At 35.8% G+C, this 22,743-nt stretch overlaps 2 protein-coding genes across 2 annotated transcripts; both read left to right on the top strand.

The window, feature by feature from the left end:
* Window positions 1–3,849: 3,849 nt before the first annotated feature.
* LOC114525824 (putative gastrointestinal growth factor xP4) lies at window positions 3,850–7,880 on the top strand. The gene is made up of 5 exons (XM_028547268.1): window positions 3,850–3,993; window positions 4,109–4,240; window positions 5,054–5,185; window positions 6,390–6,519; window positions 7,746–7,880. The coding sequence occupies exons 1-4, from the start codon at window positions 3,906–3,908 to the stop codon at window positions 6,515–6,517; spliced, it is 480 nt and encodes a 159-aa protein (XP_028403069.1). The 5' UTR covers window positions 3,850–3,905; the 3' UTR covers window positions 6,518–6,519; window positions 7,746–7,880.
* Window positions 7,881–13,212: 5,332 nt separating this feature from the next.
* Window positions 13,213–22,390, top strand: LOC114525594 (integumentary mucin C.1-like). The gene is made up of 8 exons (XM_028546980.1): window positions 13,213–13,237; window positions 13,785–13,920; window positions 14,858–14,995; window positions 15,610–15,741; window positions 15,948–16,080; window positions 19,953–20,032; window positions 21,522–21,659; window positions 22,105–22,390. The coding sequence occupies exons 2-8, from the start codon at window positions 13,863–13,865 to the stop codon at window positions 22,107–22,109; spliced, it is 684 nt and encodes a 227-aa protein (XP_028402781.1). The 5' UTR covers window positions 13,213–13,237; window positions 13,785–13,862; the 3' UTR covers window positions 22,110–22,390.
* Window positions 22,391–22,743: the final 353 nt, after the last annotated feature.

Genomic DNA, 22,743 nt, shown 5'->3' with positions numbered 1-22,743 from the left:
GGTTGTGCTTCTCATGTGCCGAACGTATTAACAAAAATAGATAATGATGCATCCCTTTGATTAACTATTGTTTTAAATGCGTCAAGCACGTTTGAAACTAGCATTAAAAAGACTCATGTAAATAATGTAATTTCCGGCCCGACCGAATTTGGCAGATTTACCCGGAATAAATTAGCCGAACAAAGATTTGCAGTCTCAGGCAATATGTTTTGCTTTTTTCCATTGTCCGCAAAATGCCGGTCCGTGAAACGATCAATGGATTTTGATTCTTGTTAAAATGTTAATGGTTTCTCATACTCATACTTTCTCATATGTTGGCTTATTTACTTTTAGTTCGATACATACGGCACTATGGCACTGCAGAAAGGTACAAGTGGGTCAAATCGCCGAGCGGCGGGAATTAGAGCTTTTGCACTGCATTTCGACCTGGCTCAGAGATTAATAAAACGTAGCAAGTATTTACTAGGCATTTTGATGAATAACTTGAAAGGATTTGTTGCACTTATAGCACGAACCTGTTACGACCTTTTGAACAAGCTTTAAGGCCCACATAGACAGGGCGCGATTTGGCAACGCGACGCGATATTTCAAAGTTGTTCGATGTTTTAGTCTTAAATGTTATCTTTTGTTTCTTAATTTTTATATATTTTAAGTGGTTTCCAAATAAACTCCCATTTTAATCCTGTTTGCAGAGTTTGCAGAAAAAAGTCAGCCCAGTGTTTGTTGCATCTCTCAAACTAGTTCCCAGAGTATTTGTATTGAACTCGATAAAGACTGTAACGATAACAATCTCGTTCCCCGAGCCCGCGATTCCTCTGGCGAGAAAACAAAGGCTCCGGGATAATCCTAACCGGAAGCCAGAAATCCTGGATCCGGTTTATAACGGTTTTTTGTATTTCAAAATTGAAACGGCGTGAACGACCAATCAAAATCATTTCTGATTTCCATCATCCCAGAGCTTTTGTTTTCTCGTAGGAGGAATCGCGGGCTCGGGGAACGAGATTGGCTGCCATTTTAATTTGAAGACTGTTCTTTTTTTAGTGTTTTGTCGGCGCGATCGTTTGCGCATTGGCCACTATATGGTGCATGTCCAAACAATTCGGCATGAACAGAGTTCACTACCCTCGAATCGCCTGATCAAATGACACCCAAGTCCAAGAATACGTTTTTTAGTATTAAAATTTATGCAAACTTGCTTCTAGAATATCAAATATGTAGTTACTAATTGCAAGTCAGTCTAATTGTGCGAGAAGTGTTAACAGACGTATAATCTTAATTACGGATAGAATTTCTAGCATCAACCACCTATTTCGTCTGTAAATAATTAAATATTGCATAAAAATTTGGAGCAATTTGTATGAAAAACGAGATGATTGATAGTGCATGTACAAAGTATACTTCAGCGGCGCAGATAAATAAAGTATATAAGATACTTTTCCCAAATGACGTCTAAATATCGCAGTAAGCATGTAGTAATCGGCTCAACCTCTTGAAATATGGCACGTTTATGAACTAAAGTGGTATTATTGATATTGTATGTGACACTCTCCACACACCCCTCATACACACCCCCTTATGAATCTAGAGTATGCTGGGTGCAGGCTAGGAACATGAGTGCATTGTCAACTGTTGTCGACGTATGAGTGACCCGAAATATTAGGATTAAACATCCTAGTTTAATTCAGGGTATCTCAAGATCTTTACTAGCAATGTGGGGCCGGTTGTTCGAAAGGCGTTTAGCCTAAACGGCGGATAAGTTCAAAATGAAAAACAAACATATTCATTTATTGAACAACTCAGCCGAACTATTTCGATGTAAATAGTTTAATTGTCAATGAAAGTAGATATTTAATGCATAAGACATAAGTTCAATCATTTACAAGATGTATGAAAGTATTTTTAAGCTTTGGCTTATCTGCACCGTTAAGCTAAACGCCTTTCGAGCAACCGCTCCGTGAAGGAAAAACATCATGTCTCGGGAGCGATTACGAAAGTGAAAAACTCTGCACTAACATGCACTATCCTTGGATTCCTAGTTTTGTCCGACAACGTATTGTTCATCAATACGCAAGTGTTGAAGTGTTATTGACGTTCTGTTTCAGCCAGGAATGTGACGTTTCTATTTTACGAGAACATACAATTGACTTTTCTAAGGGCGGATTTCCTCTCACGCGTTTTATACGAGCATACACACTTAAAAGTTTAAAACCATGTACGTTGCTAGCTAAGTGATTAATTCTACGTTAGCAGAGACAGTAAATCATCATCAGAGCCCAATCCTGAGAATCTATTTCTTTGATAGTTTTACGCGTATCATTTTTTTACTTGACGTTGGTCAGAAATTGGTTGTCGCTTTTGTAGACTGTAGTGATTGCCATCTCATGATTTTTCTTATCCATACGCAATTTTGAGTTTATACCGTAAAGACATCGATCGAAAATATGAAGAGGTAGAATTGTCGCAACAGCACACTTTGGACTCTGTTTGCCGACCTCTGGTTAATAGGGCAGCCTTTTAAAACGACTTGGTAGCAGAATTTTTACTTTATACATTTCTAGAATCTGGGAAATTTAAAAATATGTTGCTCAAAGTTTTAACTGTTCTCTGTCAACGAGCATAAAAATCAATTACTTTTTTACGAATATTTCAATTCAGAGAGTATATAATCCATTGACGTGCAAAATACCACGAAACGTTGTTCGAGATCTTGCTTTTCGTATATGTGAAAAATTCTATAAATTCCTCTGTCGGTCTCAGTGTCTCGTCAACTGCTTTAAAAAAATGACTTCTTCAGGTTATGTACATATTTGAATACAATAAGTTGGCAGAACGTAGAAATACCCAAGGTATACGTAATTCGATCATGAAAATATATAAGAGATTCCTTCAATAAACATTATTGTTAATATAGTGTTGCGAAACGGCTGTTCTGTACTTCAATTTTATATAGTGAATTGCATAGTGAATTATTTTTAGTATACATGCGACACTCAAACGTCACACATTTCTGGTGAATACAAAAACGCGATATTGGAAATCAGCTTCAAGTAACAAGCGGAACTGGCTGCGTTGTTTTAAAAAATCCGAACAGATATTTCTTTCTTTGTTAGAAATAAAAGATACCAACAACAATTAATTCTAGAGTAAACGAGTTCCAGTCTAATGTATATATTTACCATATGTATTATTTTAAGGAGGCACCATGCACATATTCGTAGAATATGGCCTTGAAGTTGATTTGCTGCCTGCCAGCCTATTTTCCTGTGAACGTGCTGAACGTTTACCAACCAACCTCTCAAAACTCTCATATATACGCATCATAAAATCTACGATTTTATGTAAGGAGAATTTCATTATTGATATTTCGAAAATAATTGTACTTTTTGAAAAATGTGATATTTTCTTTATATATTATAGTAGCCAATCAAAATGACCACAGGGAACGTCACTACCACCTTTCCGCTAAACACTAAACATGGATCGCGGTTGAATGTCTTAGCTACTGTGTATGTATTTCTAATCATATTTTCCTGTAGGAGTAAGACCTACAATTAGGTAGAGTTCAATTATAACTTCGTGTGTAAATAATAAACTATTTATATATGAGAACAATATAAAATAAATTTTGTTAGTAGTGAATAAATTTCGTTGCTATATATTAAAACAACATAAGACAGTCAACAAAATATTTGGCAGGAACCCGCATCCACTAAAAGTGTTTTTGAGGAGTATTCCAAGAACCGTCCATTGGATTAAGTCTGTTTGTTTATTCAGTTTCCCGTTAGGCTTCAAAATCTAGTACTATTTGACAACTTGTTGTTTCTGAATCCACTCAGTCCTGTACGAAACTTGAAAGTGGTGTTGCTTATGAACAAAAATCTCGTTCAAACACAAACAAGTCAAAGATGCTCAAAATATTCGTCGTCGCCGTTGCTTTTTGCTGTGTTTTGACAAGCATCCGACAAGTGAATGCCAGTTGTAAGAAATGTTACGGTAAGCAGATCGTAATAACGAATATTTTTTGTTTGAATATTTCTATAGCCTGTATCAATGCAGTTGCAGACCAGTCCCAAAAATCTTAAAGTTAAATTTCTTACCAAAATTTTAGGTAAACCCTGCGCCCAGGATCCAAAGGATAGAGTTGATTGTGGTTATCCTGGAATAACAAACGAAGAATGTATAAATAAACACGGCTGTTGTTGGGATTATAGTAACAAACCACAATGTTACTGCCCTGCAGGTATATGTTATTTATGAAAAGCCTATCTGTCGTCTCACACATGCATGGCATATAAAAATGTAACACTGCATTGAAGTTTCTTAGATTTGTAGCCATAAGCAGAATAAGTTCAAAGCAGTAACAACACGGGTATTCATGGGGATATATGAACCAATTGGGCCTCCAAATTATAAACAACAACGCAAAAGTAATTAATGAAGGCTGCCGTTTGACAAAATAAAAGAAAAAAATTAAACTGGGTACATTTGAGCATTGCACGTTACACGCAGACAATTTCGATTGCGCATTTGAACACCCAGAGGTAACTCTAATGGCGGCTGGATTTCACGATATCTCACGGCGCTTCACGCCGATTCGAGATTCGAACGAAAAAGATTATATAAGACTTAAAGTATAAAATTTAAAAACCTTAAAATTGTGGAAGTATCGTTGCTCTAAATTTAAATGCATTAAAGCTACAAAATCATAGCAGGCCAAACCAAACACAATTTTCTGCATGCTCTTGCAATCAAATAATTATAAAAAACAACTATAGAGCAATGATAGCTATCTCAAAATTGTAAGAAGAGTCCTCACATAGTTTGAATTCCTATAGTGGAGAAAGATTTGGGACTTTTACCACTTGCCGCTTTTAAACACTATTTGCATTTGTTTTCCAGCTTAATACTTCATCATATATACGTAATTAAACTGTGTAAATGTAGTTGTGTGAAGGGGTATTTCAATGTATCCTTCTTCTTTCGCCGTAGTCCCACGAGGATAAATATCGCTCATATAGTTGGTTAAGTTAAATCTTTTACTAATAAATTTTAGGTAAACCCTGCTCCCATGACCCAAAATATAGAGTCGGCTGTGGTAATCCTGGAATATCAAATCAGGAATGTACATATAAATATGGTTGCTGTTGGGATGAGAAAAATAGACCACATTGTTTCTGCCCTTCAGGTATAATATTTTATTTTTTTAAAGATATTTTGTTTTTACACACATGAGATAGAAGTGTAACAGGTGCAGCTAGGAAGAAAGAGTCAAATGCAATAAATTCATTTGAATATATAAACCAATTAGCTTTCATGATGGCCTCCCAAATAAAAACAAGACTTTCTCAAGACTCTTTCCTTGATGAGTAGTAGAATGGTCTGTCGTTTTCCAAAATAACAGAAAAAATTATTAAGGGCACATTCAATTTTACAAGACTTTTACTTGCAGACATGCTTACTCGATTTCGCATTTGCACACGCAGAATAACTCAAATTATCGGTTTTTTAATGTACAGCTGTAAATGATTGAACTATCATAAGATTATTATTATTTCGTTAGGTTTTTAAAGGGTCTTAATTTCGAGTGGAACTATACACACTTCAAATTCAATTGTTCCTGGCTTGAATTTGAAGTGTGTATAATTCCACACGAAATTAAGACCCTTTAAAAAACCTCTAGAATTTACCTGCATCGAGTGAAGTGCCAAAAATCATATTCATTATTTTTTCGTTACTCTCTTGTAATGCTAGAAACTAAAATGACATTTTATTTCATTTTACTGTATAACAACAAGTATATTCCCGAATTGTATGAAAGAAATTCCTCTGAAATCAATTGACCTGAAATATTTTATCATTTCATCATGTGTAAAATAGCGTTATTTATAGCCGGTACAAGTAAAAATAGGATAATTTTTACGAAAAATCGAGCTTGCAGTATGTGAAGATGTAAATAAAACGTAATTTACAAGTCGAAGGATATATTCACTGCATTGTGTTGTCATGAAATTTTGTAAATGATATATCATTGTTACGTGCTGAAACACAAAAAAGATATTCCTTTGATCTAAAATATGCCTGAAAATACTAAAAGAACCTGCAAACCCCACGCGCTTCGTGTTCTTGATGTATTATTATTCACACACATGCGCAGAAGCGATCTTGCCGAATCGATATTTTGTTACGTCAGCAGTTCAGACTCGCCCATATAGCTGGACGATTCCTACTAATATATAGGTCTAGTCATTCACGAGAATATATAAACCAATTAATTTTTAAAGAGAAAACAGTTACCGTGTTCTGAACCCCCCCCCCGCCCCGAAAAATGTAAAATTTTACTCATATGGGCAAAGGATTTTAATTTAAATTAACTTGTCAATAAATTTTAGGTGATGGCTGCCTTTGTGTGCCACCGAAACGTAGAGTTAAATGTGGTAATTACGATCCAGACATATGCGAGGAAAAAGGCTGTTGTTGGGATAAGAGCTTCCAACCACAGTGTTTCAATCAACCCTGAAGGTAAAATGTGTTATTCATCTAAAGCCTAAGCGACTGAATATAAAACTGCAACATTGCATTGAAGCTTGCCAGACTGCAGTTGAGAAGGAACAGTCCAATTTATTAATTATATATCAAAAATAGAAACCAAATGTTTTTCAGCAATAGCTGAAACTATTCTTAACTAGACTTAACTAGGGCTAGTCAAAATAAACTATTATGCACACACTTTGTCAATTTTGCTGGGTTTTTATTCATCCAACCAGCATTTGAATATATATATAAAATGTATTAAACGGAAACATAAAACGTAAAACCGTCAGAATCACAGACGCAAACGTTTTGGTAACCAAATTGTTTTTTATTTTTTTATATTAGTCCATTTTTTATTTAGTCATAACATAATATCGTCGTGAAGAAGTCATTTATACCGATGAACTTTTTTTAGAAATGTAAAACTAATAGAACCGTTATTCAGGTAGTTTGAATTGCTTTAGTCATTTTTAGGCCCGGTCTTGGCGTTTCACTTTAGTCGCATCGAATGAAAACGATGGCTGTTGAGACTGATGTCTTATTTCTTACACACTTCTCCCAAAATCAGTGTTTCTTTTTAATTGTATGAGGTCTATCGGTTTTATGTCATCGCTTTTACGTCTGGCGGATTCAGACACAGCTTATAGATTCTATCTACGCCGAAAAAGGCTCCGAAAATAGTGAATTTACAATATTTTTTATTTGTATAATTACAAAGGTGCATGAATATCACTGATTACAGTCTCGACTTCGTCTCGGTCTTTATTCAGCGGTACTCACCTTAAGTATATTTTGAATGAGGTTCATACCCAACCAAATTTCAAGAATTAGATCATATGTACACCCCATATAAATTAGTTTGAATAGATATGCAAATCAGTTACAAACACTAGTGGTTGTATTGGAAAAGATCTATTCAAATCTATTCAAGTTTTATTTATTAAAAATTCAATTCACAAGTTGTTTATAACACTCGCGGGCGTGTTGTATTGAACGGCCGCTCGTGTTGTAAACATACTAATAACTTGTAAAATCAGTGAGTCACAGGGGTGGATCCAGCACTAGTGCACAAATTTGCATTACAAACAAAATGGTTATTTTTAGCAGTTTTCTTGTGTCATGCAAATTAGTGCACTAGTGCTGGATCCACTCCTACAGTGAGACCTAAAGCTATACAACTACTTAAAAAACAAACTCTATATTTATTTTTTTAGGACTATGAGAAATGGATTTTTCCGAAGTGATTTAAAGGAGGTTTTTTATTTTACGATAGACATAGAACTTTCTTTCTTAATCAAAGGGGCATATGATAAGAATATAATGTTAGTTTTATGGTTTAGTGCATGATAAGGGTTATTTTCTCCTAAGCAATAACTTTTAATTATGATTCTATTAAAATTATGAAGAAATTTTCTGCAGTAAACCAACTACGAATTCTGTCTGTGTCTATATTAGTCTGTCAAGAAACTATAGTAAATTTCTCGCAAAACAATTAGGCTACCTCTCGACTTAATTCTTATAAAGATATAGTCATATCAAACTGGAAATGCTACATTTTATGACCCATCCTCTGACTTTTTCTACGTAATATTTTAGTTATTTCGGAAAAAGGAGAGAATTACAATTGCAAAATAGCAGTAATACATGGAAATGAAAACTTTATCCCGATCACGGAGGACAATCATCTCTAGCTTGAAGGGTCAGCCTTATTTTTTACGACTGTGCAGAGTCAGGGGAAGGTATGTTTGGAAAATAATGAGTATGAAATACTAAGAAGTTAGATTATACGAAAGGAATCTGATCAATTTAAAATAATGGCGCCTGTCGATTATGTCCAATTATTAATTAATTTCACAGTAATCACGCAGTTATCGACTCAGAATAGACCTTTCCTATAATAACGTCAAACGCATAGAATCTGATGTTACACGAAATTTAATTGGCTCCACAAAACTATCGAGCCAATTAGCTGCCCTAAACGCGTGTAAAGAAAAAACTACGCGTATTGTGTTTATCGAGCGGTACGTGGAAGAAGTGAAAAACTTTGTACAACCCTTGGATACCTATATAGTTTTGTTTCATCGCGCGATGTTCATCGATAATTATAAGTGTTTAATTGATAGTAAACATTCTGTTTCAGCGGGGAATGCGACGTTTTCATTACGATGATAATTGACGTTTCTAAGGGCGGATTTCCTCTCTCGCTTTTTATACGGGTATGCACACGCACTCACAAGTTTAAAAGTATATGCTCATTGCTATGTGTTGAAATTTACGTTCCTTCGCAGAAAAACACTAAATCATCAGCAGAACCTAATCCTGAGCACGCGTTCATTCGGTGGATATATCGGTAATATTTTTCGTATATGTGAAAAATTCTATCAATTCCTCTGTCGGTCTCAGTGTTTCGTCAACTGCTTTAAAAAAATGACTACTTCAGGTTACGTACACATTTGAATACAATAAGTTGGCAGAACGAGAAATACCCAAGGTACGCAATTCGATCATGAATATATGTAAGAGATTTCTTCAATAAACATTATTATTGTTAATATAGCGTTGTGAAACGGCTGTTCTATTTATCCAGAGTACTAGTTCGGCAAACAGGGACCATGGCATGCAAGGCCAGGGCGACGGCGATTTCAAGTTTTGTACTTCAATTTTAATAGTGAATTATTTTTAGTATACATGCGACACTCAAACGTCATACATTTCTGGTGAGTACAAAAACGCGATATTGGAAATCAGCTTCAAGTAACAAGTGGACCTGGCTGCGTTGTTTTAAAAAATCCGAACAGATATTTCTTTATACTGATATTATAGTGCAATCAAAATGACCACAGGGAACGTCACTATAACGTTTCAGTCAACAAAATATTTGGCAGGAACCCGCCTCCACTAAAAGTGTTTTTGAAGAGTATTCCAAGAACCGCCCATTGGATTACGTCCGTTTGTTTATTCAATTTCCCGTTAGGCTTCAAAATCTAGTACTATTTGACAACTTGTTGTTTCTGAATCCACTCAGTCCTGTACGAAACTTGAAAGTGGTGTTGCTTATGAACAAAAATCTCGTTCAAACACAAACATATCAAAGATGCTCAAAATATTTGTGGTCGCCCTTGCTTTTTGCTGTGTTTTGACAAGCATCCGACAAGTAAATGCCAGTTGTAAGAAATGTTATGGTAAGCAGATAGTAATAACGAAATTTTTTGTGTGTGAATATTTCCATGGCTTGTATTAGCCAAATATCTCCTTGTGCGTTCCATACGATAGTGGAAATATGGTTGCTTGCAAATTTAATAGGCCCTATATTAAATTAGGGCAACAAAACATAGCAGTTCAATAAATGCGTTCTATAAAACATAGCATCCCCGAGGTCTTCACGAAGTCTTCACTTAGCTTAGTATTTTAGCGGAGAAAGGTTTAGGACTTTTGACTTTAAAACATACCACCATTTGTGTTTGTTTTACAGATTGTTATTCCATACGTTATTAAACTGTCAGTGGTAATTGTACGAATCGTCATGAAAGGGATATTTCATTGTATCCTTCTTCTTCCATCGTAATCCCCCAATGCAAAATCTCGCTCATACACCTGGTCGACGCACTCGCTCATATAGCTGGAGTTAAATTTCTTCCAGTAAAATTTCTTAGTAATTATTATTATTAACAAATATTTATACAGGATAGGAACTTCAGTACCACATGCACATAATTACTTATCTACAATGGGACTGCTATTAATGTTCGTCCTGTAATAATTTCAAATAATAAATAACTAACTAATAAACTGATAAATTTTAGGTAAACCCTGCTTTCAGAATCCAAAAGAAAGAATTCCTTGTGGGCGTGATGAAAAAACAACAAATTAGGAATGCATAAATAAATATGGCTGTTGTTGGGATGACAAAATCACACCACATTGTTTCCGCCCTGGAGGTATAATCTGTTATTTGTTTCAAGCCATTCTGTCTTCTCACACATGGCATAGACTTGTAACAGTTCTCAGTTTGCAGCTAGGAAGGAACAGTCAAGAGCAATAACAACAAAGGCATCGATGTGAACATATAAAGCAACCAGTTTTCATGTAGGCCTCCCAATTAATAACGGGAAAGCAAAAGTAATTCATGAAGACTCTTTGCTTGAAAAGTGGAATAGTCTAATCACCGACTGGATTTAAAGTATAAAATTTAAAAACATTTCAACGGTAGAAGGATGGTTGCTAGCAAAATTATTATATTAATAAATGCAGGCTACAAAATCATAGCAGTCACAGCATGATGACGATTAAATTAATACAACTGAGAAATTGAGGTGAGTGCTCGCATAGCTTGAAATCCTAACGAAATTTAGGAGTTTTTCCACTCTGCCGCTTTAATACACTATTTGTGTTTGTTTTGCAGCCTGTTACGTCATACATAATTAACTACAATTGTATATAAGTTGTAATGTCGTTGTGTGAATTGTCGATGAAATGATTACTTCATTGTACCCGTCTATACCTCCACCGTGATCCCTCAAACTAAAATCTTGCTCATATAGCTGGATGATCTTAAGTTAAATTTCTTACCAATAAATTTTAGGTAAAGCCTGCTCCGTGAATATGGATAAAAGAGTTCCTTGTGGTGATCCTGAAATACCTAACCAGAAATGTATAAAAATATATGGCTGTTGTTGGGATGACAATAACAAACCACATTGTTTCTGCCCTGCAGGTATAAATGCTTTATTTATTTGAAACCACTTTGTGCAAAACGCTAGTGCAATGAAGTTTCTCAAATTTGCAGCTAGGAAGAAACAGTCAAATGAAATGCAATATAACAATATAGGCATTCATGAACCAATGTAGTTCCGTTTACACTACACTAAATTTATCGGCACGGCACACATAAAATGGGTACCAGTGCCAACTTTATCAGTGCTCGGCCTTTGCATTTGTAGCCTGAACACAAATAAATCTGGACACGCGTACCAATTTTAGCCGCGCCGTGCCAATAAATTGAGTGTAGTGTAAACGGGGCTTTAGTTTTCATATAGGCCTTCCAAATAAAAACAAAGGAAAAGTAATTCCTCAAAACTCTTTTCTTGAAGAGTGGAATGGTCAGTCGTTTGATAAAATAAAAGAACAAATTAAACAGGGCACATTTGAGAAATGCCTGTTACTAGCAGACAACCTCGATTTTGCATTTAATTGCACACGCAGAAGTAGTTGAAATCACCGCTGATATCAATCCAATTTAATTCAATTTCTTATTAATGCATTTAAATTTAAATTGTTGCCAATAAACTTCAGCTGATAGCTGCCTTTGTATGAATCCGAGAAGCAAAGTTAAATGTTATTATGGTGATCCACAGACATGCGTGAATAAGGGCTGTTGTTGGGATAACAGCACCTCACCACGGTGTTTCGAAAAACCCTAAGGTAAAATGTGTTTTTGGGCTGTCCATGCATTATTTTTGCCACCCAAATTTGTACTTTCCTTAGCATGACAAACAGCGAATAATTGTAAAATTGGAACTTGTTATGTCAGTGAAACCCAAAACCATGCAACTAATTTAAAATGAATATTATAACTCAGTAAAACATATATATTTAATTTTTTTAGGTCAGTGAGAAATGGTTCTGAAAGAATTTTTTTATTTTTCTGACATGATTTAAGGGATTTTTTATTTTACCATAGATGTAAAACTTTCTTGATTACTCAAAGGTACATTTGATTATAGTTTAAAAAGACCATGTTAGTTCTAGGATTTAATGATAGGGGTTTTTTATCATAATCAGTTAACTGTTAATAGGATTGTATTAAAATCCTGACGGTTTATCATGAAATTTGCTGTAGTAAACTGCGATTTCTATCTATTCTAATGTTAGTCTGGAGCTGCATATCCTGTCATCAGACCACATACTAGACGCGTGCTAAGAATTTGTTTGCTAGCTGTCATGTCAGCTGCTCTAAGCGTGTAAAGGAAAAACTACGTATACGCGTATTGGGTTTATTGAGAAGCAGAAGTGAAAAACTTTGCACTACCCTTGCATGGATACCTCGTTTTGTTTGTTCGCGCGATTTTCATCGATAATTAAGTGTTTAATTGATAGTAAACATTCTGTTTCAGCTGGGAATGCGACGTTTCCATTACGAGAATATATAATTGACGTTTCTAAGGGCGGATTTCCTCTTTAACGTTTTATACGACTATGCACGCACTCACAAGTTTATGCTCATTGTTATGTGTTGAAATTTACGTTACTTAGCAGAAGCGCACTAAATCAGCAGAACGTAATGATAACCTTTATTCGTTGGATATATGCGTATTATTTTATATGCTTCTGAAACTTGATTACTAGTGACAAGATGACTGTCGCTTGTGTATTAATTTACATCTGATCAATGCACATGATGCTTCGTGTTTTACCGTAAAATACATTGAGTGGAAATATAAACGTAAAATAGTTTAGAGCAACAGACTTCGGGACCCGTTTGCCAACCCCTAGATCAATGACAATGGTTGATTGCTTGTTAAAATGTAGTTCTTTCGTGTTTGTGATATAAAATTCAGTGCATTTTGAAGTGTTTTGTCAATTAGTATATAAATCTCATCATAGTATTTACGCATTTGAATACAATCAGTTGGCCGAACATAGAAATACCCAAGGTAAGTAATTCGTTTCAAAAACGTTGGGAAACGACTGTTTTATTGATCCAGAGGTCGGTAAATAGTGATTAAAGTAATTGGCGACGAGGACCTAAGGTTTTGTGCTTTTATTTTATGTTTGTGCATCAGTATACATTATATAGAACTCATCACGTCACAAATTTCTGAGGAGTACAAAAACTCGACATTCGAAGTCAGCTTTAAGTGGAACTGGCTGGGTTAGATTAAAAAACCCCCATGATATTCGTTGCCTCTAGTTCGGATGGAAATAAAAGATACCAAAATATTATGTTTTGGCCGTGTTTGCTTTGTGTGTTATGTTTATATATTATGTTTTGTTTGCGGGGGTGACTTGCATAACTTAGCTTCAACTTCTGATCAGAAGATTATTTTTATTTAACTGATTAATAGTCTAATACTGAAATAAATTTTGCAAGTAAAATCGTTTTCGTGACCGCAAAATGAATATGATGAAGAGGGATTCGATCGCATTCTGCGAAAACCAAAGGGTACTTGAAGCGTATTTACGAAAACTGCCCTTTTTTAATTACTCAATTTCCGGATAGACTTCAAATTCTAGTACTATTTGAAAACTTGTAGTCTCTGGGTCCACTCAGTTCTGTTCGAACCTTAGAAGAGATATTGTTACTTCTGAACAAAAAAGATCGCTCAAACAAGATGCTTAAGACATTCCTGATTGTTGCTGCACTTTGCTGTGTCTCGACAAGCATGGATGGTAAGCAGCTAGTGTAATTTTTAATATATTTCTGGTCCAAATATTTGCATGGTTTGTATCATATCTATATTCCGTTTGCAGACCCGTCTCAAAATCTTCTTGCATGTGTGTTCGTAGCTTAATCGTATACATAATCATATGCAGCTGCATGCCGTGGCCAAGGAACTCAGTTGGAAATAAAAAATCGAGGGTGACCTGCATTCAGGGGCCAAGTTTTGTAGTGTTTATATTCGAGAGGAAAAGTGTTTGGCGCACATCATTAAAAACGCTTAGCAAACGTAGAAAGCATCTAAAAAGTATGTCTACAATATAATCTAAAATTGATATTAAAATAAGAAGACTTGAAGAAAGTGACACTTTAATTGGTTTCAAGAAAAATATAAAGGCATGCATTCCTTGGTATAATAAAAAAACGTTTCATAGAATGTCTAATGTTGCTCAATCAAATAATCTATATGGTATTATGTTGGTCGATATTCAGACAACACAGCGTGTTTTAAAAGTATAGAAGTGTTGTGAACCCGCTAAATGTTGTTCGACATTGTTCGACATTCAGATCGAAGCACATCGTACTTTAAAAAGTTTAGAAGTTCAACGATATTATCTCCCATTGCAGGAGATCGCGCGCGACTCGATAACGCGTTATTTGCAATGGAAAATGCATTAACCACCGGGGAGAAATAAAAGCGGAAGTCGTGATGCTACGTCACATCATGCGACAAATGACCATTGAACATATGACCAGGAAACATCATGTTTTGCGGACTCTTGATTACTATGTTTGAAACATAAGTGGTCTCGGGTCCACAAAACACGATGTTTCCCTCGGGTTCAGTGCAGTAAGTCCTAATTACCACCGAATAAGATATTTTACAAAATTCGTTTGAACTTTCTACAAATTTAGACAATAATAACTTTTTTCGCTAATAAATTTTAGATACTTCCTGCTCTTGTGTGCATCCAAACTATAGAGTTGATTGTGGTTATGATGGAATTAGATGGAGAGAATGTGTATTAAATGGCTGCTGTTGGGATGACAGTATCAAAGATACAAAATGGTGCTTCTACCCTGCAGGTATAATGTTTTATTTGTCTGAAGCCATCCGACTTTTCATTGGCATGCATCAAAATGCAGAAGTGCATTGACGTTCGTCAGGTTTGCATCTACAGGAAGAAACAACGACACAGACATTAATGTAAATATAAACGGCTGGGAGATTATATTTGATGATGCTGACCGTGATATTTTTCACGTGTGAAAAATGAAATTAATTTACACAGTGAAATACGATTTTTATTTCATCATTCTGCTGTGCATAAATCTCAATACAGATATAATAAATCTCTATACACATATAACAATATGATATAATGATTTAGATAAAATTTCATAGGCAGCTATGCTGTATAAATCTTATCTCGAACCAGATGTGTTAACAGATATTCCTCATCTGAACCACATGTGTATCCCATGTAACCACATGTGCATTACATGTGGTTCACATGTAGACTCCATATAACCACGTGTGTTCACATGTGAATCACATATGGTCACATCATGAAACACATAATATGGTTTGCATGTGTTTTTTTTTCGTAAGGGCTGTTTCAACATATAATGTAAAATGTTCTCTATATATAAATATTGATATACAAACTTAATTGAAACTTTTTATTAATAAATTTCAGGTAATTGCTGCTCTTCCGTGCATCCAAAACAAAGAGTTAATTGCGGTTCTTATAAAGAGAAGGATTGTGTGAAGAAAGGGTGTTGTTGGGATGAAACTATCATAGGTGTATACCGGTGTTTCTATCCAGCAGGTATAATGTTTTATTCCTTTGACAGAATAAAGATGGAAGAAATTAAATTGCCCATAGTTGAACGTTGGAAGTTCATGTAGAGAATCTGTTTTACTTAGCCTTACACAAGACGTTACAACACATTCGCTTTAAATGTGATCTTTGTGTTTGATCCTTTAAGGGATCTTTTAGTTCTTCAAAAATGAATACTTGCTAATATATTTTAGGTCATAATTGCCTTTGCGTGCGTCCAAAAGATAGAAAAGAATGCGGTTATCTTGGAATTAAAGAGGACGAATGTGCCAAAAAAGGCTGTTGTTGGGATAGCAGTATAAAAGATGCAAAATGGTGTTTCTACTCTTAAGGTACACTGAGTCATTAGTCTGGCGTCATTCCGACTTCTCTCTCGTTGGCATAGAAATGCAACATTGTATTGAAACTTGTCAGATTTGTTATTAAAAAGGAACAATCGATCTACTAAACTACATGGGCATTCATACTAAAATATAGGAAAGGGATTCTTGATGTTACAAGGAGTTTGATCGTATGGCTCGTTATTTTGCGGAGCCAATCAAACTTCATGTAACATCATGCCTTTTGCGTTTGACGTCATTTTGAAAAAGGTCTATCAGTTTTCATATATAGATCATATTACAACAGCAAAGCAAAAGCTATTAGCTTCAGATGTGATAGTAAAGACAGTTTTCTGTACGAGTGCAGCTAGGGGCCGCCGACGATTCGGCAAATATTCATATATTCACGTTCCGCATTATTAGTTTCTTTCGAAATTGATTGTTTCTACGGTCTGCCCACACGAATATATGAATACCCCCCCCCCCACTTAACGATCTTCCGCGGACCCTGAGTACAACAATGAGGCTTATAGTTTAAGATTCAAAGGACCTCACAAAGCATAGTTAACATAGTTGTTTTGCTTTGGCATTTTTATCAAGTCTTTTATTTATTGCTGTCAATGTGAGTAAAATATTGTGAATATTGTGTTTATTAACTGAGCGTTAAAGATCATAATACATTGTTTTCATTTTCATTTCAATTTCTTAGGGTATTGAAAAAAGGATTCTGACGGATTTTGGGATTTTTCTGACATGATTTCAAAGATTTTCGATTTTACCATAAGTATAGAACTTTTAGTTACTCAAAAGTGCAATTGATTACAGCTTAGGGGGATATGATTTTAGGCATAGGTTTACTACCAATAGGGGTTATTTTGTCCTGATCAGTTTACTCTTTACGTGGTTCTATTAAAATGTTTTGCCTCTCATCATTTGCAGTGGCTAAACTAGCTGCGACTTCTGTCTGTGTCAATGTTAGTCTGTCAAGGGAAACAGGAAGTAAACTACCTCGCGTAGCTATTAGACGTTAGCATAGCCTGTGCCCCAGTCCACTATGCGCTCTAGTAAGAGCGTACAGTGAACTGGGGCACAGGGCTAAGGTTAGCACAGCATGTCACGATGAACACAGTTTATGTGGCATAGAAAGTGGTTATAAAAAATCGTCATAAATAAATGAAGTACGGGATTCTGATATAGTCAGCAACGAAGTAAGATTATATGAAAATAACCTAATCAATTAAGGTGTACCAAATAGCGGCTGTTGTATTACCAGTATGCATATATATAAGTTCGTGACTGGATGAGAGCCGCATGCATGCACCAATTTGCATTTCAGCCATGCATAACGCCCTTCAACTTTTACTACAAAATATATAGCCTATAAGTAATAAACTTAACATTGCCGTTCGTCTGGACATTGTTCAGTGTTTGCCGACCTCTGGATCAATCGAATTTCATCTAGACGCAGGCTAGGAATATATATCGCCAATCGCATGTTGTCGATAATATAATGATGAGCAATGAAAAATATAGGAACAAATTACAAACGTGTATTTTGATTGAAGGTGTTTGGGTAAAAAACACGAGAATGTGGTTTTGCATGACAGAAAGTAGCAAAAATGAGAAACTTTGGGCTATCTTTGGGTCCCTAGTTTTATCGCTCGAAGTTCAACCAAACATAAGTGTCTGAATGGTAGCTACATAGACCTTCTTTGTTGGCATGAACAGACACGGCAGAGATTCGTATTTATGAAGGACGGTTTAAATTTTGTTATTTCTGCATGTCGCCGTTGAATTTTCTATTGTATTTGCACCTCCCCCCCTCTACAAGGTGGCGTCTCTAACTTTGGAAGGGTCTATTAACAATATACACAAGTTTATTAATTCGAGCAATTTGTTTTTACCCTGTTCAAGCTTGTTAAGCATTTATAATTGAATCTTTTTGTTCACCAATATCGAAGTCTTAGTAGCTATATAAAGAATCTCGGCTACGTCTATATGACACAGGGGCTGCGCAAGATTCTTAGGTAGGAGGGTGGGGGTTTTACAGACCGTAAAAAATAAATACACTATGCAATTTTCCTTGCAAATTGCAACTCGCAAACGTTAGCCGATCGTAAGAAATGTTCGTACTTCGTAGTTGTCAATTTTAGATGCCCCAGCATGCAGCAGAATTGTATTACAAGTTGCAAGAATACTGTTGCATGATCTAACACCGCCTTTATAGTTGGTGAAGATTCTGCAAATCGAACTTGAATTTCAACAATTGAATGTACGGAATAACTTCGGTGAAATGCACAAGTTAATCGATACTTTTTCTCCTATACACGATGCCTTATAGTTTTCATATTGTGTGTTGCATGCTTGTGTTACTATCTGTTTAGTAAATTTGGTGTTTTGAAGTACTGCAGTTTACGTTTAAAAGCATCGGCAACTGGATTTCAAGCTTAGTGTCCTAATCAGATCTCGTTATAAATAAAACATGGCAGCAGGTAGATGAAGACGATCGAGGCATTGTTAAAACTCACTAGTGATTCTTCCATCCTCTTTAATAAATGGAGTTGAGGTTTTTTATTCAGGTAACTTTAATCAAACTAATAATTTTTTTTGTCTCAATTAGGCAACAAAGTCGTATTTTTTAGTTATCAGTCTTCTCTTGATCTTCTTAGCAGGAGTATCAGTATGGGGGATTGTTTGCCGTTCTCAAAGGGTAATACAATTGACACGATTGGTTAATACCAAGGGATGACACGATGCACATTGCATATGGCATAGAATATGAAAACACGAATTATTCGCAGAGTTCGTCTATTTCGACGGCGAATGTGAATGGGCAGTTCATCTTAACGCATCATCCGTCTGTTAGTATAAATACGGAGTGGGGAGGAACTACAAAAAATTCACCATCTTGTGCACTCTTTTTACCACATTGTAATTTCCAAATCCCCGTGCATTTAATTTCTTAAATTATAACGCACGACTCTGTTTCGTTTAACGTATTTGTCTACATAGTTCGCATAGATAGTGCATAGGTCAAATTGAAATAACCAATGGCGTAAGATTGATACAACCAGTGGCAAGATTGAAATAACCAGTGGCGTAGCCAGCCTAACGATTTTGTGCCGCTATGTAAATTTCGAGTTATTACAATTATTCATTTCCTTAGAAATTTATTGTTTTCACAGTCAATACCAAAATATTAGCATAGAGGGACAAATCGCGCTGCAGGTGGGCTACGCTACTGGAAATACCTATACCAAATCTATCAAACTAATAAGCATTTGCCATTAACCATTGCTCTTTAAAGGCAAACGAAGACATCATGAAAAGCGAATCCGCTATAGTGTAAACGGTCCTTATGCTCGACTGATTTTAATTGACAGCGATAGTTTCCATAGCGACACCCCTAAGGGGTGCCGTTCAAAAAAAAGGGCGGATTTACGCTGTCACGCGTCTTGGTACGATCGTTCAATTTGATACAAAAAAGATCGTTAACACAGGCAACCTTGCGTAAACTCGAGAGCATGCATGCATCCCGCCCCACTAAAAGGCTACTTAAGAAATATTGGGTTAAGGTTGGTTTTGTTTATTAAATTTCCCGATAGGCTCTAATCCAATACCATTTAAAACCTGGTTGTCCGAAAACTCCTTCAGTCCTGTGCGAAACTTAGGCTTAGTTCATACGTCGCATTTTGGTCGCGTCGAATGCAATTCAAACAATAGATAATGAGATGGTAATGAGGCTGAATGAGGTTTATCATCTCATTATCTATTGTTTGAATTGCATTCGACGCGGCCAAAAACGCGACGTATGAACTAGACTTTAGAAGAGGTGTTGTTTCGGAAGAAAAATCGTCCAAATAAATTAATGATGCTCAGAATATTCGTGGTCGCCGCTGTACTTTGCTGTGTTTTGATAAACACTCGGCAAGTAGATGCTGGTCCTAGGGAAACGGCTGGTAAGAAACAGTGAATATTTGTGATAGGAATATCTTGCATGGTTAGTGCTATTTTAACTGTTCGCGGTTTACCGTTTTCGACTTTCAATTTGTGAAACCAAGTTGATATTCGGCACCTCTGCTGCAGCGCGGGGGCTTGCGATGGACCAAAATATGATGGCTTTAATGCTATCATTAAGAATTTGTGGCACTCGATGTAGGATCGATTGAAAACATTCATAAGCAACTCAAATTCGGTACAATTATAGAATACCCTGGCATAAGGAACAACATATGAATATAATTGGCTACGTGGATACGCGGATACATGTAATTACACTTAATGCAGTAGTTTCAATAAGTACTATTAATACCGATATCGCTTAATATGCATATTATTGTTTATCAAATTTGAGATAAGATAGTTAATCCAGCGAAATATTGTTTGCATTATTTCATAGGTTGAGTTACATTTATTCGCTAGTTGTAGGATTGTATAGTTTCTTCACGTCTTGGAGAAAGGTTAGTAATATGACTTTAATTTAAGCCATTAAATTCAATTAAGTCCAAACACTGCAGTCGACTGGTCAATGTTTTGCCGCGAAGTTTGTTTGACAATTATTCAAATTGAGTAAAAGAGTATCGGTAAAAGAGTTCAAATAAATGAAACGAAAGTCGGCAAGAGAAAGTATCATCGAGGCCATTTAGGGGCCGTTTACATGAGCCCGGTTACCCGAGATTCAACGAAGCGTGAGATTATTTTGAGGTATTGAAATGAGCAGGTTAACATGATCCTGGCAGTCGTATAATCACCACAACAATAGCATGTGCTTGTTTGGTGTCATAAAGACTTATTTCAATACCTCAAAGTCCTCTCATGCTTCGTTGAATCTCGGGTAACCGGGCTCATGTAAACAGCCCCTTAGTCGAAGGCCAATGGGTTTTCGGAGGCAGAGAGGAACAATCAAGAAATTCCTTCATCGTACCAGCAGATGATAGATCCGAGAAAACATTGGTCGGCCTCGCACAAGCTTGGATATTACCAGGAACAACTATAATATCCGATTGCTGAAAGAGCTATATAAATCTCGAGCATTATGGATACATACACAAAACAGTCAATCATTCGCAAGAATTCGTTAATATTGAAGGTGACCACACAAATAAAATAGAAGGGCGCTGCCGTCAGTTAAAATCTAACCTACCTACACGTGGGCGAAAGAAAGACCATTATGCCTTATACTTTGCAGAATTTATGTGGAAATATAAGCATCACGATGACGACTGCTTCCTGTTTTCAAACTAAGAATCTTTACGAATACTTGTGTCTGCACTGGCTTGGTTTCCTGGTGGAAGATTTAGAATGTTTTGTCACAGCTGTTTTATAACTCTATGTATTCATTTGTTATTCCATTCGATATTTAACTGCATGCCAGGCATATTATGCAAATGTTTGAATCAGCATGGAAGGAATCTCTCAGAACTAAAAAAAACCTGTTAAATTTTTTAGGCCCGGGCTGCTCAGCCGTGTTTCCACAATCTAGAGTTGATTGTGGCTATCATGGAGTTACGGCAGAAGAATGTGCGAAGAAAGGCTGTTGTTGGGATGACACAATCTGGGCTTTCCCCTGGTGTTTTTACCCTCTAGGTATAATATAATATGTTATTTATCTAAAACCATTCCGACTTCCCATTAGGATAAAAATAGGGAAGGAACAGACGTACATAAAAACTAAATAGGCATTTATCAACCTCTTTTCCCAGGAAGGAAAAGTCTGGGAACCAGTGGCGTAACCAGCCTGACGATTTTGTCCCGCTATGTAAATTTCGAGTTATTATAATTATTCGTGCCTTTAGAAATCTATTGTTTTCACAGTCAGTGAACACCAAAATATTAGCATAGCGGGACAAATCGACAGGCTGGCTACGCTACTGCTGGGAGCGGAGTTTTTGACATTCAAAGATAGTATTTCGTGGTGTTCTACAAAGTAATAATTAGTATTAATTCATATTTGTTTTGAGTAAAACTCAAGATATGCAACTTGATGATTAAAAATGAACTAAAAGTTAGCATACTTATACTTATTTTTTAGAATAATGAGGAAAAGATTAATCTCACACGAAATTAGCACCGTTACCCGAAATTGGATTTAAACTATGGGATTTACCACATTTTTCAAACATTTTTTTGGCTTCTAGTATTAACGTAATTGATTTTTATCATGATTATACTGAAAATTTGTAGCTTGTTATAAATGTTCAATATTTTGTGAAATGCACCGTTTTAAAATTAAACCGAAATATCTTCTCTTGATAATACAAGATGGCGGGCTGGTCCAGAGGCGGATCTGGAATAAATTACATAGCTAAATTTTAAATTTAAAACACCTTAATAACAACGCTATTGGTTATCGATTTCTAAAGAATATTTTTGTTAAAAATCTACCAATGAGATTGCGATTTTAAACTGTAGTGATTTATTCTGACTACCCCTAGACCCGCCACTGGGCTGGTCGGAGAAATGGCGGTAAAAATGCGTAATGTAATATGTGTACCTAATAACACAAACCTAAAGGTTCCGACAATCAGCGTGATTGACTGTATTCACTGGAAATTATTTCCATACTATGGAAATATGCTGCACCCATACTGTTCATACTATATTTATAGTATGAAAATGGCATTTAGTATGGATATTATAAACTTCCGCAATATTTCCAGCTAGCAATCCA

Source organism: Dendronephthya gigantea, unplaced genomic scaffold (assembly GCF_004324835.1).
Source record: "Dendronephthya gigantea isolate DGI-Jeju-01 unplaced genomic scaffold, DenGig_1.0 000035F, whole genome shotgun sequence".
Classification (NCBI taxonomy): Eukaryota; Metazoa; Cnidaria; class Anthozoa; order Malacalcyonacea; family Nephtheidae; genus Dendronephthya; species Dendronephthya gigantea.
This window is presented reverse-complemented; position numbering and strand designations above follow the sequence as displayed.